General features: G+C 37.0%; 1 protein-coding gene across 1 annotated transcript; it reads left to right on the forward strand.

Annotated features, from left to right (window-relative positions):
* Positions 1–132: 132 nt before the first annotated feature.
* On the forward strand, positions 133–16,061 carry LOC132863208 (mucin-2-like). Its single transcript, XM_060895882.1, has 20 exons — positions 133–183; positions 2,178–2,229; positions 5,331–5,440; positions 5,846–5,894; positions 5,998–6,147; positions 7,188–7,364; positions 7,933–9,447; positions 9,620–9,729; positions 9,896–9,960; positions 10,056–10,192; positions 10,367–10,552; positions 10,769–10,969; positions 11,220–11,366; positions 12,150–12,325; positions 12,423–12,593; positions 12,851–14,212; positions 14,348–14,389; positions 14,472–14,531; positions 14,639–14,702; positions 15,043–16,061. Exons 2-20 carry the CDS (start codon positions 2,217–2,219, stop codon positions 15,117–15,119), a joined length of 4,812 nt encoding a protein of 1,603 aa, XP_060751865.1. The 5' UTR covers positions 133–183; positions 2,178–2,216; the 3' UTR covers positions 15,120–16,061.
* Positions 16,062–27,499: the final 11,438 nt, after the last annotated feature.

Raw genomic sequence — 27,499 nt, forward strand, 5'->3', positions numbered from 1 at the left:
AAAAAAACAAACATATTACGGTGAACACTGAGATCTGAAACTGGTCTGGCTAGTATGCTTTTTTTTTTTTTTTTTTTGAGTCTAAGGTATTTGGAAGGTCAGGTATCAGTAAGTCAAAAGCTTATAAGGACTGGATAGCCCGCTCACACTTAGTGAGATACACGTGGGCTGGCTAGAACCAAGGTAAGACCTACAAGCTAAGATTTCATGCTATACTTGTGATTTAAGTAAAACAAATCATGTTTTTGCGTTTGTATTTAATGATCGATCAGAATTATTTGGACAGTTCAGAAATAATTTGCTCCTGTAGTTCTAGGTTTCTGCTTGAAAATAGCTGCTTTTATTTAAGTGCATTTGTATTTAATGCAATTCAAGTTGTATGTATTTTATTTACTTATATTTATTATTACTTTTTTGTCTTGAATTCTGAGCTCAGGAAATGCAGTAGATTATACCATATCATATAATCTGTAACTACAACAATAGTTATTAAAGAAATATAATCAATAAATATAAAGAGATATAAAGAACTTATACTTTAGACTACAAAAAGTATAAACTACTGATTTAAGACAAGAACAGTTAAAACATGTAAAATCATAGTTAAATCTTGTAAGCATAAGTGACTATAATTAATATCTATATATTTTTTAAAAATCTTATTTTACCTTAATCATTTAATCTTATTTAAAAATCTTTTCTCTATTTTTGTCTCTCTAATGTGTATATTTTTTTACACTGAATATTGTTGCTTTATGATTTTGTATTATGGAGTTAATTCCATTTTGGAAAATTACCTCATGTTTTTAATATTGCTCTTATTTTATGGTGAAATTTGACATAGTGATCAGACAAAGTGCCAATAATCACTGCACCAATTTTAGTCTATACTTCTCAATACTTGTTAAAGTTTGGAACTGTTAAATGTAGAAAATGTTTTCCTAGATTAACCTCTGGCCAGTTTCAGCAGACCCTTTTAGATCATTTCTACAAATTAGTTTTGGAAAAATCTTTACATTTTTTCACAGCTCACAAATTTTATTTATCAGAATTCTGTTATTTGTTTTCATTTCATGACAAAAATAATTTCTGCCAAACAGGAATTTTTGTTAAGTCTCAGCAATGCTTATTTACACCATATTTGGCACAAAGCTTGTGAAAGAGATATTACGAAATCCTGTGTTATGCTGTGTTTTGTCGGAAAACAGTCAGCACAATAATGAGGAAAAAAATTCCCATGATGTTTGAAGTGACCTTCATGATCATTTTTTTGTCTGATTTCTTAAAGAAATTAAGTTAAATTAAATTTGAGAAATTTCCCCACTGTGGGATGAATAAAGGTATATCTTATCTTGAAGGCTTTAAAGTTTATTTTATGTGAAAATTTAATTTTTGTTTTATTTTATGCACCAATTGGAATCCCTTATAAACCCTTTAAATCCCTTAAACCCTTAAAAATCTTCAAACCCTTTTATTTTTTGTCCAATTCTTGTCCCCACTTTTGTAATCTTCAGTCTTCACAAGCTACTAAAATATATTAGATTTATTTATTTATTTATTTATTTATTTATTTATTTATAATAAATATTATAGTCATGTATAATTTGGGAAACACATGTAAATTAACCAGACCATATATAAATGACATCTACTTACCAAAACAACTCAAGTGTTACTCAAGTGTTATATCATACTTGCCTTTAGAAGCACTGATTTCAGAATTTTTATTTTATTACTGTATTTTTAAAACTGGAGAGTTTGGAGAAACCTCAAAAATACACTCAACACTTCTTGAACAGCACTCTTGCAAAAAAGTACAATTAAATGCACAGTTTTGGTGTAGCTAGATTACTATCCATTTGTACACATGTTTCCAAGCAATACGAACTAAGCAAAAGTTTAGTGGTTTAAAAAATCATCAAGATCTCTTTAACTAGTTGGTGTAAAATCTGTGTAAAGTCTCTTTGGAGACTGCTACTTTATATTTCTAATTTTAATTTGTGGTCTCCTGGAGATGTGATTAATCAAATGAAACCAAATACATCCTGAACAGAGTTATTATTACTTCCTTATACAGAAGTATACCTCTTTTATATATATTTCCTGTAAGTAAACCTATCTTACTGCTTCCTGGTGTTTTATGAATGTGCTCAATAGTTCTTGTATTTTATCTGTAGAGACACCAGAGTGATACCACACGAATCTGCCTTAGCATTATGGTTAATAACGGTAAGTTATAATTTAACCTGACTATTACAGCAACAGCTGAAACATTTGCAACAATTATGTGTCAATTATGTGACAATTATTTAACAATTATGTAATCATTTCAACATGGACAAGGATCAGTTATCAGTGTTGAGATGCAAATTTATTCAATTCAGTAAAATGCAATTTTTACTTCTAGCGCTTTTAAAAATGGACATTGTCTCAAAGCAGCTTTAAAAAACATAAAAAATATTGCAAAATGCACTAAAAGGTTAACATTATACAAAGATGTATGCAAAGATTTAAGATTGATATTGTACTTAAATTTAAATGTAATTTTATTAAAGTTTAAATTTATTAAATAAAACAAAAACAAAACAGAGTAAAAGCAACAATTAACTGTAAAACAAACAAACAACAGCAATAACAAAAAACAAGGGCAATACCATACATACTCAACTAAGCATAACAAATATGATACATATGAGTCATATGATTTGTCGCACTGCTGGGAAATGGTGCCGTCATTGCCCAGTGGCACTGTGCCAGAGACTAAAATCTATGTTCCCAGCACCTTGGGCAAGCCATGCCTTAAATATCTGACAACATAGTGAGGCCCTGCCCTTAGTTTAGTTTTCTGAATAAGAACTGAGATGCTGTTATTATATATATATTTTTATTTATAATATGTTTCTTGTAGACACTTTTACATGTTATGAACTAATATTTCGTCTAGAAGATCATTAATTTGTGTAAGGATGATGTCTCAGTAATGGTACTTAATGTATTACTGGTCAGAGATTAATTATTGAATAAGTCTAAATCTATTCCAATCTATACACGTGTTTTTATTGTGTACTGCTCTGAACAAGCCTGTGATTGCGGTGCTGATCCATGGCCGCTGTGCTACCACACACAAGTCGTGTCCAAGATCAACCGCTGACCTTCCTCCATGCAATCCATTTAGACTCAATGAAATGAAAGCTGATTTGTTTTGCTGGAAACTTTATAGTTCCAGGCAAACACCCCATCTTGTTATGACTGAGATCCAGTTTTTCTTCATAGTAATGTTACTTTCTTCTTCAAAGTTATAGACATTATCACAGATCAACTTCAGGGTTTTACATGACATATAAAGAAATGTTAAACGCTGAAACAATGAAACTTACATATGAGTGATTGGATTATATAATATCTGCTATAAAATGCAATTCTGGGGGCACGGTGGCTTCGTGGTTAGCACGTTCGCCTCACACCTCCAGGGTTGGGGGTTCGATTCCCACCTCCGCCTTGTGTGTGTGGAGTTTGCATGTTCTCCCCGTGCCTCGGGGGTTTCCTCCGGGTACTCCGGTTTCCTCCCCCGGTCCAAAGACATGCATGGTAGGTTGATTGACATCTCTGGAAAATTGTCTGTAGTGTGTGATTGCGTGAATGAATGAGAGAGTGTGTGTGCCCTGCGATGGGTTGGCACTCCATCCAGGGTGTATCCTGCCTTGATGCCCCATGTATTTACCAGAGGTAGTTCGGATATCAATAATCAATTTGGCTCCTGCGATGGGTAGAGAGGTGTCCCATCCCTGTGCGTTGAGCCGACCAGATGAACTGGTCCGGATAAGCGGTAGAAAATGAGTGAGTGAGTGAGAAAATGCAATTCCTGTTCATACATTCAGATGGCTCAGTCTATAAAGGAATGTCCTCAGTGGTTTCACGCTCACCGCACTCTTGGTATTTTGCATGTTTTAGTGGAATTAGTAGACAGCCAAAAGAGAAAAACTTGACGGTTCCAACACAGTTCCTTCTTCCCGTCAGGGTCATGTTCAGGTATTTTAACCATGCTCAAGCTCTCATCTATGTGAAGATGATTTGACTGATATGCCTGTACTTTCTGATGTTTGTCCACCTGTCTCTCGTATTTGGATGTGTTTGCCTTACAGACTTTACTTTTTGATCAAACCTTGCCTGTTTTATTAATTACGCCTTTGTACTGTGTTTGTCGATTCAAATAAACGTATATGGATTCCAATCAGCCGGTTCCTGGTGATCCATTACAACTAAACAGTCAACCCATCAGCAACCCACACCCTCAAACACTCAACAACGCAATTAGAAAGAAGGCGATGCTTTGCAATGAGCTTATGAAAACTGGGCTTATGTAACCAGTGAGTCTCATGACAGGTGACATATCAACTGGTATATTGTCCTGGTGATGTGGACATCTGCTGGTGTTGAGTGGAACCGCCACTTGAGTCTGCATACCTTTTTAGTTTTGGTTTTCTCCATTGGTTTGACATGACTTACTTTCATACAATTTCTGTAAACACCACAAACACTCTTCTGTTCTGTTTCTAATTGATAGGTTTACTGACGATCAAATCCTATACCTTTTTATTGTTATAGGAAAGATTAAAATTTCAAAAGAAATCTGCTTCTTTACAACCAGTGAATGGACAAAGAGCCATAAAAAGAAAGAGACTCTGATGAGAATTTGCATTCAGAGTATTCAGAGTTAGTGATTCCAATATTTACTTCTAATAATAAAAGTTACTCATATTCAGAGGAGTTATTTTTGTGTTTAAAATGATTTTCTGTAAATCACCTGTGTGTAGTTCCTGTCTTGTTGAGCAATATGTCTTCCTTCCTCATTATTCTGTAGCTTATAAAAATAACTTGATCCACCAGATCCAATTGTTTTTTTATTGTTTTTTTTCTTTAATGTATTAGACATTAATAGGTCATTGTGAGCACTAATTAATGAAGCCATTAATGACACGAAGGCAGAGGATGATGCATCACAATTTTAACATTGTTTTTGTTTGTGAAATTAATAATAACAACAGTATTTTGGTTCATTTTTTGCACTTTCCTGTGAAGAAAAAGTGCTGATATACTTCCAGATTCCTTGTTTGAATAAAGCAGTTATTAAAGTGTTTAGTGAAAGACTAACTGCACATTTGGCTTTGGTTAAGTTATTTGAAACAGTTGCGTTTATTCAGCAGCAGAGCAAAAAGATGGATTTCAGCTCTTAATAAAATATAGACATAGCTATTCTAAATATATATACACACACATATATATATATATATATATAAAGACATTTTTTTACCATTTGTATACACTTACAGGGAAAATATCAAAATATGGTTTGCTGGGATTTGTTGTCTTACTGCTGATTCATATGCAAGTTGTGAACTCTAAACAAGTGTTCCATGAAACTTCAGACGTTATTGTAGAGGTAAAATTAAATAATATTTATTATAAAATAAAAAAATGTTTATAATAAAATGATATTTTTTGTTAGAAACAAAAATAAAGGTATACTTTTTTCATACAGCAATAAAAACTCAGGTTGTTACCTCTGAGGGTATGTATACTTACAGGCACATCCACCTGAAGGTTTGACGTGTTGTACATTCTGAGATGCTTTTCTGCTCACCACTTTTCTTAAGAGTGCTTTTTTGAGTTACAATTCTCTGTAAACTCTAGAGTGTTGTGTGTAAAAGTCCCAGTAGATCAGTGTTTTTGGAAATACTGTCTCTGTATATATTCCCTCAAAGGTAAACTGATACTAATATTTTTAACAAACTGCTATTATATTATTATGTAACATTACCTAAGCTATAACCTTTTTAATGTTCAGTTTAGCTACCCTGAGGAACAAGTGCTTCTCTTAAGGAAAACACGAGATGGTAAATAATAATAAATGTTATGTTTAAAAAGAAATATCTATATTATGTCTGTAAGGTTTTTATTTTTATATGTATCACTTAAATTTTTTTTTTTATTTTTTAGTGAACACAGGCATAGTAGAATACATTGTGGTTGTTGAGTTGAATGTGTCAGAAGTGATTTTATTTGACCAAATCAAATCATCAGCGAATTCCATCACTCCTTTACAAATAGACAGCATCACAAACATCACTGGTTTAGACATTACAGCAGGTAAGGTTTTTTTATTACTATTCATTTGTTTTCATTTAAATATTTAGGTTTTTAAGATATTTATTCTTTTTTATTTGTTTAGCATCATATTGTGGAAACTGACTCAAATATATGTTTGACCATAGATGGAACACTAATCCTACGTGACCTTCAGGTTTATTTTGTTCTTTGATAGGGGAATTTATACACTAATGAAAATCAGATTTCAGATTTATCTTGGTTGTTGGATTTGTTGTCCTTCCTTATTTATAAAAGAATCCCTCTAAAAGGTTCAAATTACAAACTTTTGTAAATCTCTATATAGTTATTAACCATACTTATTGGCTGATTAGAGTCTTGTTATTTAGTCCTTTTGTTAATGTGTTCAATTTACATTCATTTAAACAGCTGGATATTTGCATCAAAATCTATTTAACCAGAAAGTTTGTATGTATTCTGCAAACTTTAGTGGCAGAGATCAGGTCTTTCTTGTGTGAATGCAAGGCCCCTCTTTGCACCCACAGTTATGTTCCATAGCTTCTATAAGCACTGAAAAAGATTTGTTGTTACACTGTGTATATAATTAGCTGGATGTGCCTTTGCTAATTCTATTAAATAACTTTCTACCACACATAAAACCCTTCCAAAGGACCGCATTGATATGTGATTTCTCTTGTGATGGGCCTCAACTCATATCATTGTGTTATATGAGTGTTATATTGCAACATACAGGACTTACCCTGACAGGAGGCAAATACAAATTAAAAGCCATGGCAATGGTCAAAACATGTGAAAAACATTCACAGTGTATGCAGCTTAAAGCAAAATCAAGGACGTGTATGTTAGGCTTATATACTGTATTAACAGGACTAACCAGGAATAACAGCAACTGAAGAATTGTTTGTGTGTATTTCATATGGTATGCATATATATATGCATGTGTATGTATGTATGTGTGTGTGTGTGTGTGTGTGTGTGTGTGTGTGTGTGTGTGTATTATTATATATAATCTAAATTGATCTAAATTGCTATATATTATTTAATGAAGGTTTTTTCCCCAGTGTGCCAGCCACTATTCAGTTTCAATGAATCTCAATACCAGTGCACGTGTGAGGATCAGTATGTTTGGTCCTACAATAACTGTATTACATATAACGCCTGTGATAACCTAAATGAAGGAACATGTACCTGTATCAGCGCCATTCCCAGTGATGGACAGGTCTGTGTGCCAAAAACTGGTAAGAAAAACATTAGGTAAACGGCGAGTTCATTCCTTTATTCATTCCTTCACTCATTCCTTCATTCATTCCTTCTTTCTTTCCTTCCTTCATTCATTTCTTTATTCCTTCATTACTTTCGAACATTATTTCATTCCATCATTCATTCATTCCTTCCTTTATTCCTTCATTCTTTCATTGCTTCCTTCATTCCTTCCTTCTTTGCTTCCTTCATTCCTTCCTTCTTTGATTCCTTCATTCCTTCCTTCATTTCTTCCTTTCTTCCTTCATTCCTTTATTCATTGCTTTCTTCATTCCTTTCATCCTTCATTCGTTCATTCATTCCTTTCCTGCTTCCTTCCTTCCTTCCTTCCTTCCTTCCTTCTTTCCTTCCTTCCTTCAATCTAAAAGTTGATTTTTCCTCCTAAGTTTTAAATGGTGTATATGCACATATGCATATATGCATATATGTGCATCTATAATATATTTACTATTTACCTTTGCATGCTTAAGATTTTCCACAATCAAATTTACACTGAAACAATCTACTGCAGTCATAACTAACACAGCGCTATTCCCACATCCACAGCCAGCACAACTCCTGTTACATCAGCCTACACAACTCCTGAAACAACAGCAGGCACAACAACTCCTGAAACAACAGCAGGCACAACAACTCCTGAAACAACAGCAGGCACAACAACTCCTGAAACAACAGCAGGCACATCAACAATTGTAACATTAGCCAGCACAACAACTCCTGTAACAACAGCAGGCACAACAACTCCTGTAACAACAGCAGGCACATCAACAATTGTAACATTAGCCAGCACAACAACTCCTGAAACAACAGCAAGCACAGCAACTCCTGAAACAACAGCAGGCACATCAACAATTGTAACATTAGCCAGCACAACAACTCCTGTAACAACAGCAGGCACATCAACAATTGTAACATTAGCCAGCACAACAACTCCTGAAACAACAGCAGGCACATCAACAATTGTAACATTAGCCAGCACAACAACTCCTGAAACAACAGCAGGCACAACAACTCCTGAAACAACAGCAGGCACATCAACAATTGTAACATTAGCCAGCACAACAACTCCTGTAACAACAGCAGGCACATCAACAATTGTAACATTAGCCAGCACAACAACTCCTGAAACAACAGCAGGCACATCAACAATTGTAACATTAGCCAGCACAACAACTCCTGAAACAACAGCAGGCACATCAACAATTGTAACATTAGCCAGCACAACAACTCCTGTAACAACAGCAGGCACATCAACAATTGTAACATTAGCCAGCACAACAACTCCTGAAACAACAGCAGGCACATCAACAATTGTAACATTAGCCAGCACAACAACTCCTGAAACAACAGCAGGCACAACAACTCCTGTAACAACAGCAGGCACAACAACTCCTGAAACAACAGCAGGCACATCAACAATTGTAACATTAGCCAGCACAACAACTCCTGTAACAACAGCAGGCACATCAACAATTGTAACATTAGCCAGCACAACAACTCCTGAAACAACAGCAGGCACATCAACAATTGTAACATTAGCCAGCACAACAACTCCTGTAACAACAGCAGGCATATCAACAATTGTAACATTAGCCAGCACAACAACTCCTGAAACAACAGCAGGCACAACAACTCCTGTAACAACAGACACAGCAATACCAACCACAACTACACCCCTCACAACTACACCCCCCACAACTACAACCACCACAACTACAACTACCACATCTACACCACTCACAACTACAACCACCACAACTACACCACCCACAACTACACCCCCCACAACCACACCACTCACAACTACAACCACCACAACTACACCCCCCACAACTACACCCCCCTCAACCACACCCTTCACAACTACAACCCCCACAACTACACCCCCCACAACCACTACCACCACAACTACACCACCCACAACTACAACCACCACAACTACACCCCCCACAACTACAACCACCACAACTACACCCCCCACAACTACAATCACCACAACTACACCCCCCACAACCACCACAACTACAACGACCACAGCTGTCATTACAACCCCAGCCACAAGTATGTTAATCCTTGTTCATTTTACTTGTTTTTTTTTGCCATTGACCAAAAACACACTTTGCACTCACTTTATTTATTTTATTAACTGTGTAATTATTGTATTATGCAATTATTGTGATTTTATTTACTAAATGATGTTTGTGTAATTTTTCATTATTGTTATTTTTTCAAGACAACAAGGTACTGGGCCTCTCATTGAAACTAAATCAAGATTTTGACTATGAACTCAACAATAAAAATAGTGCAACATATCAAAAATATAAAAATACAATTCAGAGTTTGGTAAGTATTGCACAGTATATTATGTGATTTAATCTGTATTATTATTATTATTATTATTATTATTATTATTATTATTATTATTATGTAGTAGTAGTAGTAGTAATTGTAATGCTGTGGATTACCATGTAGTACTTCTTTCACTTAAAACTATATTTTTTACCATCAGATTGAAGAAAGCTACAGAAATGTACCTGGCTATCAGCCCAACTCTGCAACAGTGACTGGTTTCAGGTAATAATATATATATAATATATATATATATACAATATAATAATATAATATTACAATATAATTGTAATTATATTGAATTATATTGTTTTAAACAGACCTGGCAGTGTGATTGCAGACTTCAGTATTACCTCAACAACTAACAATGTTGATTTGGCTTCAGCAAACCAAAAGCTTGCTACTAATCTCATTAATAGTGGATTCAGTGTTTCTAGTGATTTTCTCAGTCAAAGTGGTGAGTGGACAAAGTAGACTTATTATTATTATTATTATTATTATTATTATTATTTTGGTTGTAGTTGTACTTGTAGTTGTTCAGTTATAGTTACTTTTAGTTATTCGTTTTATTTTTAAACCATCTGTAGTATTAATGCTATCAACAACAAGAATGCATGATTCTTTATTTTAGTCCAAGGAGAACTAACAAACATCAACGGAAACATATATCCTAGTTCAGATCTCAAACTTACATGTAATCCTCCAAATACAAATGGTATAATTTGGACCGGGAAAGGGATTCAGTTACAGCAGTCAGACAAGTATGTGATTAATAATACTGAACTCACTGTGAAGAATGCCGGTCCCAATGACAGTGGTAAGTCTGAAAACAAACAAACAAACAAACATATATATATATATATATATATATATATATATATATATATATATATATATATATATATATATATAATTATAATAAAATATATATATATAATTATTATTGTTATTAGTATTATCATTATTGCCAATAATAATAATAATAATAATAATAATAATAATAATAATAATAATAACTTCTTCTTTTTTTTAGGTCAATATTCATGCATAACAACAGTAAACTCTCTGCCCTATATAATCTGGCAAAGCATTACAATTCAGCCATATCCCAATATTCAAGTGACCAGTAACAAAATTATACAATGTGAGGCTACAACAGTCTCACTGCAGTGTTGTGTTCAGGGTGTATATAAGGTGCAATGGACTGACACTACAACCTGCTCAAGTTCAACAGGTCATACACACACAGATTTTATTTAACGTTTTATGTGATGTGGTCATGAATACCAGTGTAACCAAACATAAATAAGGAAAAAAAAAACATTAATACAAACAAATATTTAGTCCACCTTTACTGAATGACATTGTGTGCAGTTTAAACTGAAAATGAAATGTTTCCAGTTTCTGTAAAATGAAAAACTATCTAAGAGAAGCTGTTTCAGTTTTGAACACGTTTAACCATTTGTGTTGCACTTTCTCACCAGGAGTCTGCATCTCATGTGACTATACAATTAACAAACAGGATTGTCAGAATTCTGAGCAAACAAAACAGTTCAAATGCCAACTAACACAACCAATCAGTGATAGTAGTTACAACTCAGAGACCATTAATATACAAGTAAAAAACCAAGGTGAGTAATGATTTATTTTTAAAATTACATTTTCCCCAAAAATTATAAGAAAACTTGGAAAATCAGGCAGTAATCTACATATATTCAATCAAATACTGTAATAATTCATTCATTCTTTCATTTTCTACCACTTTATCCGAACTACCTCGGGTAACGGGGACTGTAATAATTAAAAAAACAAGGAAAAATGCATTATTATTAATAATTATTGTAACAACTCAACTCAATTATCAACGAATTTTTCTGAGTCAAATGAATAAATCGAACAAAGCAATGACTTGATTTATAAAAATCTAATATTAGCGATACCTTGTACAGGATGTAAAAGTGTATCAGTATGAATCATTCAGCTGCACATTAAATTTTGAAACAACCTTTATCATTGGACTTATAATAGATCAAATAAATAAAAAAAAAATCAACATTTTTAAGAACAAATTCTTTGCTTTGTCATTATGGATTATTATATATTGGCTAGAACTTTTAGTCAATCAATTTTATTCGATAAATCAATTTTAAAAATACATACAGGTATACCACATTAAAATGTATTTTTACCAAAAGAAAAAAGAAAGAAAAAAAAAAGAAAAACATATCCTGGCAGCACTATGTACTTTGTAAAAACAATGAATGCTAGAGTCTAACTGTATAATTAGCGTGAACTGGTGTCAAATGGAATTTGCATTTCCACTATTCATTATTGGTAGACAGTGGACATTGCTTTGCCCAACAAACTGCAAATACATAAATGTTATATTTATTTATTTTATTTTTTTGTTTTAGGATTTGACTGTTCTGATAATGTATTCGGGGCTGGAAATGAGGGAGCAAAACAAACTGCTAACTGTGATGGAAACATGGTTGGCAATAAAGTAGCTCAGTGTACTTCAAAAACATGGAAGATTATAGAGGACAACTGTGTTCCGCTTGCAATTCAAAATTTAAAAGATGAAGCTGAGGCAATTACATTGTTTTCTTGCTTCTGAGAAAGATAATGAAAAAATAATTTTAGTGTAATTTCTGTTTGCTTTTTTATAACGGTTTGTGCTTCTGTAGAATTTACAGGTAGCAGCTATCCCGCAGTTTATGGCCAGCCTCAGTAGTAATGCTACATCACAGACTCAAAACATCTTTGCTTCTGCAGCAACCATAACAACAATTGTAGACATACTAACCATCGTTTCAGGTCTCTCACAAACAACTTTTGTCAGTCAAACTATTATGACGGTAAGAAAACTCACCCTTTTACATGATAAGAAGTTTACTTGCTTTTTGAAGTACATCATAAATACTGAATGGTAATAGCTTTAATATTGAATCTCAGTTTTTATACTGAGCAATACTACAGCATTTTATACTATTTAGTAATTTTATAAGAATCAAAACAGTTGTTTCTGCTTCATTATTAGTTAGTGATTAAATATTTCTAATGATAAAGTAGATTGCTTAGATTTGCTTTGTTTAATAAATATTTCTCTTTTAAGGATTTCATAAAAACAGCAGAGGTCATTGGAACAGATAGTACATCAGGCACTTGGGTGAATTTAAACAATAACAATGCAACAAGTAATGCCAGTAATTTACTTCTGAGCGCTACTGAAAACATTGCACGCAGACTCCCGGATGGCAACATCTCAATAACAACAAACTTCACTTCTCTTGAAAAAAAATCCATTACTGCACCCTTTTCTGAAACCTTTGGAATAAATTCAACTACCCAAATAAATATTCCAGTGAGTAACGCCAATACGTTCCTCACCGTCATAATCTCTTCGGCCTTTAACAACATCTTACCTGTTCGAAATCTGACCAACAATGACAGCAGTCAGACTGGCACCAAGATCAATGGAGATGTAGCTGTGATTGAGACAAACTCAACAATTAACAACATCTCTCTCTCTTTTGATGTCATAAATACTACATTGGGAAAACCTCAGTGTGTCTTCTGGAACTTTAATCTTCTGAATGGTGTTGGTGGATGGGACTCGACTGGATGTCAGTTAAAGCTCTTAGGGAATGAAATTGAAAGATACACATGTGAGTGCAATCACACAACCTCTTTTTCAATCCTGATGTCACCATTTACCCTGAATAATGTCCAAGCCATAATCTTAGACTATATAACTTACATTGGTGTTGGCATTTCAATGGGCAGCTTGGTTTTGTGCCTCATCATTGAAATCATCATATGGAAATCAGTGACACGAAATGACACATCCTTCATGCGACATGTCTCCATAGTCAACATTGCTGTCTCCCTCCTGATTGCTAATATTTGCTTCATCATAGGAGCAGCTGTTGTTAAACAAGAGGGTTATGAGGGTCCCTGCAGTACAGCGACGTTCTTCATGCACTTCTTTTATCTCGCCCTTTTCTTCTGGATGTTTCTGTCAGCACTTTTGCTCCTCTACCGCACCCTCATGGTCTTTTCGAGAATGACCAGAGGGGCAATGATGGCCATAGGCTTCACTGTCGGTTATGGAGCCCCGTTAATAATAGCTGTCGTTACTGTAGCATCTACAGCTGGAGGCAAAGGATACATTCAACAAGATTACAATTGTTGGCTGAACTGGGATAAAACAAAGGCTCTCCTGGCATTTGTGATTCCTGCTCTGACGATTGTAGCTATAAACCTCCTGGTGCTTATTGTGGTTCTGTGTAAGATGTTGAGGAGAGGAGTTAATGCTTCCACTCAGCCAGATGAGAAACATCCCCTAGTGGTCACTGCTAGATGTGTGGCGATTTTAACACCTCTCTTTGGTCTAACGTGGGGATTCGGCATCGGGACCTTGGTGTCACCGAACTTTGGGATTCATGTGGTGTTCGCATTCCTTAATTCACTGCAGGTACTAAAGATAAATTAATATAATTTTGACTGTAATTCTCATTGCAAACACTTAATATACTATATATTAATATTAATGCATATATAGTTTTATAAGTAATATTGTGAATAGTAAAATATTGTTCTCTCTTTCAAGGGTTTCTTTATTTTGCTTTTTGGAATATTACTGGACAGTAAGGTAGGTGTGATCTAAGACCATGAAACTCTCCTCACAGAAACAATAGAAATAATATTTTAATATTACTTTTTTGTGGTTTCAGGTCCGAGAAGCATTGGCAGGAAAGTTTTCACTGAGGAACTTAAGTTCTGGTCGCACCAGGGTAAATATTGTTGATGGAGTATATACTAGTTCTTTAGAAAAAAAAAAACTTTATTCATACTTAAATTGATTTTCTATAAATCCATGACGGATATATCTGAATTTCAGAGTACGAGTGCAGGACCAACGTCCTCAAGTGGACCTCCTTTCATGCAGAGGTTACGGCAAAGAAGTATGTAACTGAATATTAATCAAAAAGACTCTTTGATCGCATTGCATTTGACCAGCTCATTTTTTTTTCATTATACTGGGTCTGTTGCTTGGAAGATTTGGGTTCAATTCCCAGCACCGCCAAGCTGCCACTGTTGGCCAATCGAAGAAGACCCTTTTCACCCCCAATTATTTCACTGTTGTAATTTATATTGTTATTTATTTATATATGTAATTTTATTATTACTTTTTGCATTTTGCTTTCTTATGTGTTGAATTTATTTGGCTTTATCATGTATCAAGTATGTGAGCATTGTCCTGATAGAGATTAGCGCTGCCATTAATATTTTGGTCTTTTGCAGATGTGTACAATGTACAAGCAAACAGCGGCACTATGGCTTCAACTTCAAACAACTCATATGCACCTATCAACACTTAAGGCAGTAAACCCCTATTACAAGAGCCTGTTTAACTGCTATCATACAGTACATGCATGTTTTAACAAAGTAAATTATGAAAATTAATAAAGAACAAATCGTCGCTGTCGGGTGGAATCCTCATATCTCCAAAACCGTTATTTTTCAGGAAATGAAAAAAAAAAAATGCGTACCTTATCTGCAGTGCACAGGGTTTAGTCCGCATTGCAGTGGATTGTCTTGCGCTAAATTCCTGTCCTCAGACGAGCACCAGAACTAGCAGGGGTCAAGATTTTTTTTCTTTGAGCCCAGTGTTTTGAAGACATTTACCTCAGAAGATGTGTTGATTCGTTGCGACACTTCTTGAGGAGAAATATGCCGCGAAGCTCTCCCGTGGAGTGAGGAAGAGGTGGACAGTTGAAGTGTCCAATGGAGTTATGAGATTTGCGCTCACGCTATTTTCAAGACTTTAGATTGGTTAATAACTTGTAAAAATAACAGACTCACGTGGGGACTGACCAATAGCATTGATATGTGAAAAAATATGAAATTGACCAAATTTGGACATACAAGGTTTACGCCCAACAGCGACGAAATAATACATACTTCTAAAGCACTTTTCAAAAGTGTTTCTCTTGAAGCTCCACGGAGTTGATTTCAGAGTAATGAATAAGGAATTAATTTTTTAAATCAAATGATCTATATAATTTATTACTAATTTAAATGTTCTGATTGTTTTTCTATTTTGTCAAATTAATTCATAATTTTATTAAATATTGCTGTATTCCTAAAGCACAACAATAATTAAAAAAACAAAACAACAACAACACAGTACTACTAACAATGAATAAATAACTCTCTTCTTAATTATCTTCAATATTTAATATTGTACTCATACACTGATAAGATACTGTATGTGATTCCCTCAACTCTAAAGTATGAATTGACTGTGATTTTTGATGATGTTTCTGTGTTGTAAATACATTTTTTAACAAATGAATTATAATAAATAGTATATGGTCTGTGGTACTTAATCAAGTTTTTTTTCTGGTTGTTTAGAAAGTAAGACTATGTATATGCTTATTTGTTATTTCTTTTTAAAAAGAATTCTCATTTTATACTTAAAGAATAGTTTTTTTCTCCTGTGAGTCTCCTCCGGTATCCCAGCTTCATGTCAGCACTCTTCCCACACTTCCTGTTTCGCGACACTCACTTCCGGGTCGGCGGACACCTTGAATTTTCACTTCCGGGATGGTGGCCTTTTTAGGTATCAGGCACTATATACGTAGGAATGCTGCTTCCACATGGTTCCTTGCCAGATGCTCTCTTTAGTATTCTTAGTGCACATGTGATTTCAGCCTGCCTTGTTCCTTTTTCTGCCCTGCCTGGTTTGCCTTGGTTTGTTTCTGGTTTCGGTTTTCGCTTGCGCTGCATTGTTCTGACTGCCTGTGCTCCGAGTTATTAGACTGTTTTTCACTCTGTGTTTTTGCCTGCCTTGTATTACCCTGCCTGCCTGTGTACTGGATTATGGACTGTTGATAACTTTTTGACAGTCCTGTATTGATCTGCCTGCCTTTGTTAGGATTACTGTGATGTTCCTGCCCAGATTTTCTGCCTGTCTATCTGCCCAGTTCATTAATGACTTTTATTGTTACATAGGCAGGATGCATTTGAGTCCTCATTCTGGCCTAGCCTGACACTTTATACAAGTGAGTTTACAGAGGTAGGTCTTCACATATCATTTAAAAGGTAGCCAGTGACTAAGCTGTCTGTACATCTAGGGGATGTTCATTTCACAACCTCAGTGCCAGAATAGAAAAGAGTCTTGCTGTATACCTAACTCTTACCCTGAGAGTTGGTCAGACCAGTTGAGCAGTGCTGGTAGATCTAAGGGAGCATGGTGCAGTGTGAGGAGTGAAAAGAACTTTGAGGTAATAGGGTCTATTTTTGGCTTTGTAGGCAGGTTTCAGTGTTTTGAATCTGATGTGTGCAGCTACAAGAAGCCAGAGGAGGAGTGCAGCAGTGGGGTGGTATTGGAGAACTTAGGTAGTTTGAAATCAAGTCACGCAGCTCTTCAGTTTTGCTGTGACTGAGGGTAAATTGCAAGACATGAGAAACAGGTGTGCAGAGGCAGGAACATACTTAATTTTCTCCTTGGGGTTAATAAAGTATTCTGATTCTAATTGATTCTGATCGGGCGGGGCAAATGTTACTGACCTCAGACCTAGGGGATATCTAGTCAGCAACTAAGGACACACAAGTGGTGAAGGGTTTTGGCAAGCTTCAGCTATGAGAGAATATGTGTAAATGGTGTACATCACCCATGTATGCTTTGCATTTGCTCCTGGTCTCCAAGGCTCAAATGCTTGGCCTTTACTGCACATGTAGCCCTCCTCAGAGTAACCCCTTCACTCAGTGGCTGTGCAATTGACCCAGTTCCCAGGTTGGGATCCTGATGAGTTCCTTTATCTATGAGGTTGCCTACAAGTTCCTGTTCCACAGATATTGACAGGTAAGCAGATGCTTGTGCTGATTTTGATGTCACCAACTGTGGTTGCTGGTATGACTGGAGATAGTTTTGTTCTGTGATATCCATGAGACTGTTTGTTTGAATGAAATTGTTTTTCTTTCATATACTGGTAATGGTGTGGGGTTACACGCATATTCTTCCTCTTTTGCTGAATCATTGATATCCTGCTTAGTCTTCAAACGGAGACTTTGACTGTTCCTGTGGTGCTGTTTCTGACTTTGTATTTTTTGTTATTTTAACCATCCTGTCTATTATGTTCTAGTGGAAGACATTCACAGGCAACAGGACATTACAGTGAAATATATATCCGTATACCGGTGTTACGGATGGAAGCCAGTGGAGGAATTGTAGCAGCATGGTGGTATGCAAGAACTTAGGCAGGTTGAAAACAAGTTGGGCAGCTGCATTTTGGATCATTTGCAGAGGACAAATTGCTTTCATCGCTAGACCTGCCAGCAGTGAGTTGCAGTAGTCCAGTCTTGAGATGACAAGAGACTGAACAAGTACCTGAGCAACCTGTGTGGACAAAAAATTTTTTTTAGGAAATAACATTTGCAGAAACACCACAATGTTATATAGTGTACATTGGGGTAACCATGGACAATCAACTGTCCTTTTCTTCGCATGTTGCTAATGTGACACGCTCATGTTGGCTCCTCTCTACAACATTAGAATGATTCTGCCATTCAAGTTCAACAAGTTGAACACTTTACCCCAATGTACACTATATAACATTGTGGTGTTTCTGCAAATGTTATTTCCTAAAAAGCAGAGATTAGCGCTTTACTGCTAGATGCATTGGCAGTTTGAGCTTCTTTCAAGATAGCAGAAACATAAACTTTTCACTCTGAGGGGCATTTTCTTTGATGAGCTCTGCCATGACATTACTGTACTACCTAAATGGGACAGCTACAGTTGTGACGGATTAGAAGTGGTACTCTGAAAGACATGTCTCCATTCAGGTTCTGGCTACAAATCTGTAGATCAATTTCAGCCCAACCACCCAGAGGGACCTCCGTACCATTTAACTGCAGATATTTCCAGCAACTGACTGCTAAACAGAGATTCAAGGGACCAAATTTTGCCTTTAGTCAATTCTTACTCTATCTATGCTCTTTCCTCTTTTGTCACTTGGGCACCAGAATTGAGAACTGATTAAACAAAAAACTATAGATACACTGAGAAAGATACCGTGTTTGACAATAAGTTGAGCAACATGTTCTTTTAGTTCAGCTGACACGGTGGTTTTGACTGGAGGTATCACCATGCTAGCCTTTACATGGGGCAGTGATTTACAGTCACTGGTCTGGTTTTAGCTACTGTGCTCCGTTGTTTAATCGTCCCTCTTCCTCTTCTAGATTTAAAAACATAAACAAAAGCACAGGGCACAAGACAGAAAATAAACCCTTGTTGGAACACCAGAGGTGTCTTCTAGCAGGGAATTGTTCAAGCCTTTGTGACACAATTTTTAATAGTAAAATTAACCTAATCTCCAATAATGTGTTAATCACACTACCTAAATCTTAAAGGTTAAAAGAAAAGATTAAAATCATGGAAAATGAGGAAAAATATACCTAGAATGATATAATGTAAAACACGTTATATAACATATACCATGTATACAGATACATAAACAACAGTATACATCATTCATAATAAATGTTGAAATATATACAGATTGGTTGCACTGGGTAAGAAAACAGAGGTTTTGTTAAAGCAGAGCAAAAAAGAGTGTATCTCCCATTTTAGGCACTCCTCTATTGGACTGTACAATAAGTAAAATTTAATTAAGAAATTTAGTTTGGCAACTCTCAGACAGCAACAATTTATTTTAAAATAAATAAAGTACATGTTTGAATATAATTGAATCAGTTTTCAAATTATGGATGGATTTTTACTATTTTTGGAAAAGTAAGATCTAAACAACAGGCAAATCTAAAAAGTAATCAAGGCATGGGTAAAAACAGGAATAACAATCATAGTGTATATAGCTCAAAAATAACATGAATGCTAAGGTTGGAAAGACTTTGCAAGGCCATGCATGTGATGGCATTATATCTTTATTGCCAGGATGTATCCAGGAAGTACTAGGTTAGTACTCAGAAAGGGGATATCCCTGCTGACAGGAACATATTTATATATGGCATATTTCAGCACCAATCTCATTCGAGCCTTCCGAACCCATTTTCAAGCAACCTATGACCTACAGTTTCTGCAACAGGTCAAAGAGAAGCATCCAGATAGGTATACAGATTTACTGAAGATGCGGAGCACAGAGCAAAATGCGTGACATTGTGGGACCTGCTGTTTATACTGGTCAACAATAAACATCCCTAGTGGGAAAGAGATGGATTTAAGGTGTAGGATTAAAGCTGGCCCTCAAAAGAAGACTTATACAGCCCTGATTGAAGGCCATCCCTCCTTGCAGCTGCCCCAGGACATCCTGGTGGCCAAAGTGCTTGCCAATGTGAAAAGAGGTTGTGCTCCAGTTTGTTGCGTTCCTTTTTATTTTTGTGTTTTCTGTTTTGGGAGGTGTCTGTATTTCTGTGCAGGATGAACACCAATTGGTTCCTGAAGGTTACCTGGTGCCACGCCCTGCTTGGTCAGCTGACTCCCTGCTGCCTATAAAGCCTCCACCACATCTTCCTGCTTTAGCTTTTTTGCTCACTTGCTGTGTTTGTGCTACTCCTTTTCAGCTAGTTAGTGTGGTGTGTTAATGTTGGTTGAGTTGTCTGTGGTATTAGTGTGTTTAGCTATTCCTTTTAATGCTGACTAGTGCCTGTTCTTTTGACTTTGATTCTGGATTGCCCGTGTTTGGACTTATTAGCTAACCTGTAAATATTTGTATATAGTATTATTGGGGAGGTAGGGAGACCGATGCCATTTTTGTTTGAACCTTTTATTGATTGTGTTTTTGTACAGGGAGTTAGGGAAGTAATTGCATTTTCTTTTCTTTTTGTTTGCAAAGTAGGGAATTTAAAGGGTACAAGAATTAATTGTTTCTGTTTGTTATTTTGGCCTTGTCGGCTCTTGAAGACATACCCCAAGTTGTAATGTGAAATTTGTTATTCTTATTAAAAATATTGTTCATTCAGTTAACTTGGTTTCCTCGTACCCTTTTATGTTGCGCCTTCACCCCTAGACGGGGTGTAACAAGTTAGAGTGATGAATCTTTCCCAGCAAGTAATTACAATCAAACGACACACAAATCTGTCTAGTGCAGTCCTAGCGGACAAGGTGGCCAAGGTGGAGTTTCCAGATAAAAAGGATGGTGAAGCTGGGAACAGAGGGGCATGTCTCAGTCTGGACCAAGTAGTGGCTATCTGCAGGGTTGACCTAAATGATGCAGTGGTGGAAAGAGAGGACCAACATGCTCTACTAAGGGATCTGCTGGACAAGGATGCAGATGTGTTCTCCCAGCATCCCATGGACTATGGTCACACCACAACTGTACAGCATGAGATTCCTTTGGTGGACCAGAGGCGCTTCCAACTGCCATACTGCAAGATACCACCCTCCCAGTGGCAAGATGTGAGGCAGTTATTGATGAAGATGGAGACAGCGGGAGTCATTCACCCCAGTAAAAGGGGTGACCAAGAAGGATGTATCACTTCGATTGTGTATCGACTACTGGAAGCTCAACTCCTGCAGCACACAAGATGCATTCCCCCTGCCAAGGATAGAGGAGGCTCTAGAGGCTTTAGGCCAAACAAAGTACTTCTCCACCCTTTACCTGACCTCTGGATACTGGCAGGTAGAGGTTGTGGATAAGCACAAGACATAATTCAGCACTCCCATGGGGCTGGTTGAGGCCAATAGAATGCCTTTTGTGCTGGAAAATGATCTTTCCACTTTCCAAAGGCTTATGATCTCCTGTTTTGGGGACTTAAATTTCACCCATCTCCTTATTTACCTTGATGATGATATTGTTTTCTTTAAGTCCTTTCATGAACATCTAGAGAGGCTCCAGTTGGCTGTTGATATACTTCGGGAGGGCATCAGGACAGACCCAGAGAAGATCAGCAAGGTCAAAGATTGGGTGAGGCCTACTAATTATATGGATGTGCTGCGTTTTTTTTAGGTTTTGCAGGCTACTATAGGAGGTATGTTAAGGGCTACTCCAAATTGGCTGCCCCGTTATACTACCTTATCTCTGGTGACCCTAAAAAGAGGAAAAGAGGGATCCAGAAAAGCCCAAGTTCTGACCAACCCATTTCTGTGGACTGCAGACTGTAAGGAGGCCTGTTAGTCTTTAAAAGAAAAGCTGATAAGCGCACCAGTGCCTGGCTATCTGGATTACAGTCAGCCCTTTCTGCTGACTGATGCCCTGGGAATGGGCCTTGATGCTGTACTAGTACAGGAACAAGATGAGATGGAATAGGATCATTGTGTATGCGAGGCCTGAGTCCACCTGAGACAAGGTATCTGGCACACAAGCTTGAGTTCCTCACTCTCAAGTGGGCCGTGACAGATAAGTTCCATGACCACCTCTACGGGTGCAAGTTCTCTGTTCTGACAGACAATAATCCTCTGAAATATGTAATGACCTCAGCCTTATCTTATCCATATCTTATCCTGTCTTATCTATCCATATTTGATTTTGCATCAAATATCGGAGGGGACAGGATAAGTCCAACACTGACACCCTCTCACATATGTCCAATCAGGAGGTGGTGGAGACCCTGCAATCATGTCCACAACAGGTGAGGACAGGTGGACTGAGACATAAGGAGGTACAAACCACCCAGGAGGCTGAAGAGGTCTTAGCCAAGGACACGGCTGTCACAGAGAAGCCGAAATCTGTCTGCAGCTGGAGCCCAGTGAGGTGTATGTAGATGTGGGGATGGAGGCACCTGCTATTACCACACAGAAGCTTTGAGCGGGACAGAAGGAAGACTGGTCCCATCCTCCACTTTAAAAGCAGGAACCATAAACCAAGCCACAGCGAGAGGATGAATGAGTATGCAATTGAGGGTCTCCTTTTAAAAGAGTGGAGGAGGTTAGTTGTAAAAAAGGGGATCCTGTAGCACAGTGTCAGAGATTGCCATAACGGGGTAGTGGAGCAACTAATAATGCCTTATTTAAACTATCAAAATAGCCCTTCACAATGACTCAGGGCATCTGGAATTTGAGAGGACACTACAGATGATAAGGGAAAGATTTTACTGGCCAAGAATGTTTCAGGAGATCAAGCATTGGTGCAAACAGTGTGAGAGATGCTGCCTCAAAAAAAACTCCCACAGCAAGCAACAGGGCCCCCCTCATTAGTATCCATACCAGTGCCCCCATTGAGCTAGTCTGTGTGGACTTCCTGACCTTGGAGTAGTCAAAGAGGGGTATGGAGAATGTGCTCATTGTTACAGATCACTTTTCCCGATATGCACAGGCCTACCCCACTAGGGTCCAAAAGGCAGGCACAGTGGCCAGGGTCTTGTGGGGAAATTTCTTCTGCCATTTTGGTTTCACTGCAAAATATGGCCTACAAAGCCAAAAATGGACCAGCTCCCTCTTACCTCAAAGCCCTCATCACTCCTCGCACTGCACCCCACACCCTTCAATACACCAGCACTGCTCGACTGGTTCCACCATCTCTCAGGGTAAGAGGCAAGTATACTACAAGACTCTTCTCTGTTCTGGCACCAAGGTGGTGGAATGGACTTCCCCTAGAGGTCCGGACACCTGAGTCACTGGCTATTTTCAAATGGCGGTTGAAGACCTACTTATTCAGGAAACACTTCAACTAGCACTTGTTTCCCTATATTTTGCATATATATATATATATATATATATATATATATATATATATATATATATATATATATATATATCGTCGCTGTCGGGCGGAAACCTCGTATGTCCAAATTTGGTCAATTTCATATTTTTTCCACATATAGATGCTATTGGTCAGTCCCCACGTGGGTCTGTTATTTTTACAAGTTATTAACCAACCTAAAGTCTTGAAAATCGCTTGAGCGCAAATCTCTTAACTCCATTGGACACGTCAACTGTCCACCTCTTCCTCACTCTGCGGGAGAGCTTCGCGGCATATTTCTCCTCAAGAAGAGTTGCAACAAATCAACACGTCTTCTGAGGTAAAAGCGCAAGACAATCCACTGCAACGCGGACTAAACCCTGTGCACTGCAGATAAGGTACGGCGTTTTTTTACGGCAGATAAGGATTCCGCCTGACAGTGACGATATATATATATATATATAAACTTTGACACTTTTCACTGTAACTTTGAACAATGTTTTAAACTCATGGTATCTTAAGTATGTAACCTAATGAACCAGCATTAATGTATCCAATGATAGAGATTTAAGCACCTATGTATGTCACTCTGGATAAGGGCATCTGCCCAATGCTGTAAATGTAAATTGCATGCAGATCAAGGGCACAATTTTGAAAGAGCAATTGTGAAGGAGCTATGCAAGTGTGTTGGCATCACTGGGGCCCACACCACCTCCTACCACCCCCAGGGCAACGGGACCACTGAAAAATTCAACTGTACCCTGATGAACATGCTGGGAACTCTAGAGCTGCACCTGAAGCCCCGGTGGCATGAGCATGTGAAAGCCATGACACATGCATATAACTGCTCGTGACATGACTCAACTGGATATAGCCCGTACTACCTTATGTTTGGTAAACGTCCCAGGCTACTAGTGGACCTCATCTAAGGGTTTCCCACAATAAACCAGCTGTCTAAATACAGCGGTATGTCCAGACCCTGTAAGACTTCCTGACGCAGGCCTATGCCCTGGCTAATCAGACATCTCAGCTGGCGAAAGGACAGTAGAAGAATTATTTTGACAAAAAACCATAGAGTGAAGACTTTAGTCCTGGGAATTGAGTCTTAGTCAAGGTCTGTCATGTGGAGAGGAGGCAGAAGTTGGGAGATCGATGGGAGGCACGACCATATGATGTGGTGAAGAAGCAGCCAAGAAGCAGCATCTCCTCTGAACAATGGGTGACAGTTCAGAGGAGATGCTGGACAGAACACTGATTTGAACAACAGATAAAGAGGAGGAGCAAATGAGCACAGAGGAGGCTGACATGCAGACAGAAGAAACAAGTAAAGGAGAGGGAATGCTTGTGACTGGTAGTGGTGTTTTTTAGTGGTGGTTTAGCAGGTCAGCCTGGTACACCTGCAATACTGCCATTGTGTGCAGTGCCGCACCGGCTTAAAGCACATATTCAACCCTAGGCATCGCCACATACCTGTATACATCTAGGCCCACAATAGCTGAATAGAAATGGCCAACGAGAACAAATGGGCAGAATACAGATTATTACACAAACTCGACATCTTCGTGTGGAGGTCTAGAAAAAAATGGGGGATGCCTGCATGGAGGTGGTATTTAAGGAAGTGGTCATCAAGCTCAGAGCGGACAATGCTAGCCTTTTATCAGGATACAGCTTATTTATGTGGTTTAAATGAAAACTGTAATTTTAGTATGTTATCACAAGCTTTTACACTAATGTTGTTATAAGGGACAGTTGCAACAGAATTGTAAGCATTGTAGTTCATTCCTTATTGGAGATATAAGCAGTGTTACAACTGCCCCATGTTGCAATCGTCCCCACTCTCCCCTGTCTGGACTACTGCCACAAACTCCCATGCTATTATTTTAGAAATGTATTCTGCTATGACCTTGTTTACAAACTTACCTTGTGAAACATTGCCAGAATACACCAAATTTTGAGGTCCTGAGCAATGTGACCAGTTTTTTAAATAAGATCCAACTAACAGATTGGTCCTATAAAGATATGTGCAATACGTTAATGATTAAAAGTTGGTGTCTAAACTTTTAGTACCTTGAAAGTACAAGATTCCATAAAATCGCATACATGTTTGCATCAATACTGTTACATACATTTGTTTGAAAATTTACACTAAGTGGCTAAAAGGATGTAAAAACCTGAGCATCATACCTCTAAGTGCTTGTTGAATCTCACAATTTAAACACATGGGCATTGATATGAAGGGATGAGGTCGTGGCTTGGTGTAGGCCACTCAAGTGCCATACCAATTCTGGCAAACCATTTCATTGATCTTAAATTGCCTACCAGGGCATTGCCACTGTAAGAATCATTAAGATGCAAGACACTGTACTGTATATCCTTATCATATCTGTGTAACAGGGGTCAGAACAGGCAGGCAACATCATACAAGTATATTCAATACATCAAAAAATGGGAAGTAAACTAGAAATAAAATACTAAAAAAAAAAAAAAAAAAACAGGAAAATGAAACCAGAAATCAAAGAAAAAGAAAACTAGGAAAATCACAGAGAACAAACACAGAATACACATTTAAGGCTCACATAGTACAAAGGCAGAAAAAGGCTTCATCTTGAGACACTAACATCACCAATATACACGTTATTCATGAAAGAACTAGACAGTTGAGAACATTCATGACAAATGAATCAATGACAAGACAGGGGTGAGGACAATAACCAAATACAATCCAGTTATGACTGTTGTGAAACAATCCAGTCATGACTGTATAAACAAAACATGACAGGAAATATTTATAAACACATCGCACAATGTTATTTATATGGAGATATGACGTGCCTCAAGAGCTGCAGCATGTGCTGGGAATCTGTGACAGTCATGTTGGAACAGGTTTGGGCCTTCAGGTAAATGGGATGTAAACCTCCTTAGGTGAAACTCAGGTAAACTTCCTTAGGTGAGATGTGGTAGCTCAGTGGTTAAGGTGTTGGGCTACTGATCGGATCAGCCTCATTCAATCAGCCTCATTTAACCATCCATTTGAATTGGATCAAGGAAATAAGACATTACAGTAAATGCTGAGAACAGAAACTGGTCTTGCAAGTATGACTGTGTTTGAGGTGTCAGAGAAATCTGAACAATGTTAAAAGCTAATACACCATCTGTTCATGCTTAGTGAGATAATTGTGGGCTGGCTAGAGCCAAGGTAAGATCTAAAAACTACAAAAGATTTCATGCTATATTTCATTTTGTGATTTTAGTAAAACAAATCATGTTTTTGCATTTGTATTTAATGACCAATCAGCATTATAGTTCTAGGTTTCTGCTTGATAAAAGCTGATATTATTAAAGCGTATTTGTATTCAAGTTTAATTTATTTTATGTATTTACTTTTATTGCTTTTTGTCTTGAATTCTGAGCTGAGGAAATGCAGTACCTGTGAAATGCCATATCATGTAATCTGTAACTACAATAAATAGTTATTAAAGAGGTATAATCAACAAAGGAATTTACAGACAAAAAAGGAATAAACAACTGATTCAAGACAGGAACTATAATGATTGCGTGACTATAATGAATATCTATATATTTTTAAAAAATCTAATTTTACCTTCATCTTTAAATCTAATTTGAAAATCTTTCCTCTATTATTTGTCTCTCTAATGTGTATGTTTTTGACACTGAATATTGATTATTTATGATTTAGTGTATAGTGTATATTAATTCCATTTTGGAATCACCTTTTGATCAGAAAAATCACCTTTTGTTTTTGTCATTGTTCTTATTTTATAGTGAATTTTGACAAACTGATATTTTTTTTAATTATTAAAGGTAGGGTCTCCGTTGTTTGAAAGCCAATGTTGACATTTGAAATCATCAAAAAAAACACGCCCCTAACCCATCCTCAGAGGGCAATCATCCAAAAACTTTTGTTTGTTGAGGAACAATGCCATTTTCAGCATGATGATGCACCTTGCCATAAGGAAAAACTTATAACTAAGTGGCTTGGGGTACAAAACATTAAACTTTTTGATCTATGGAAACTCCCCAGACCTTAAACCCACTGAGAACTTGTGCTTGATTAAAGCTAGGGTCTCCGATCTTTGAAAGCCAATGTCGACATTTGAAAT

Source organism: Tachysurus vachellii, chromosome 20 (assembly GCF_030014155.1).
Source record: "Tachysurus vachellii isolate PV-2020 chromosome 20, HZAU_Pvac_v1, whole genome shotgun sequence".
NCBI lineage: Eukaryota > Metazoa > Chordata > Actinopteri > Siluriformes > Bagridae > Tachysurus > Tachysurus vachellii.

What these genes read in the sequence shown, in the direction of transcription:
- LOC132863208 (XM_060895882.1), top strand. An exon ending in GGTCTGTGTGCCAAAAACTG is followed by an intron (nt 7,365 to 7,932) that starts GTAAGAAAAACA and finishes CCACATCCACAG; the next exon opens with CCAGCACAACTCCTGTTACA. An exon ending in AAAATACAATTCAGAGTTTG is followed by an intron (nt 9,730 to 9,895) that starts GTAAGTATTGCA and finishes TTTTACCATCAG; the next exon opens with ATTGAAGAAAGCTACAGAAA.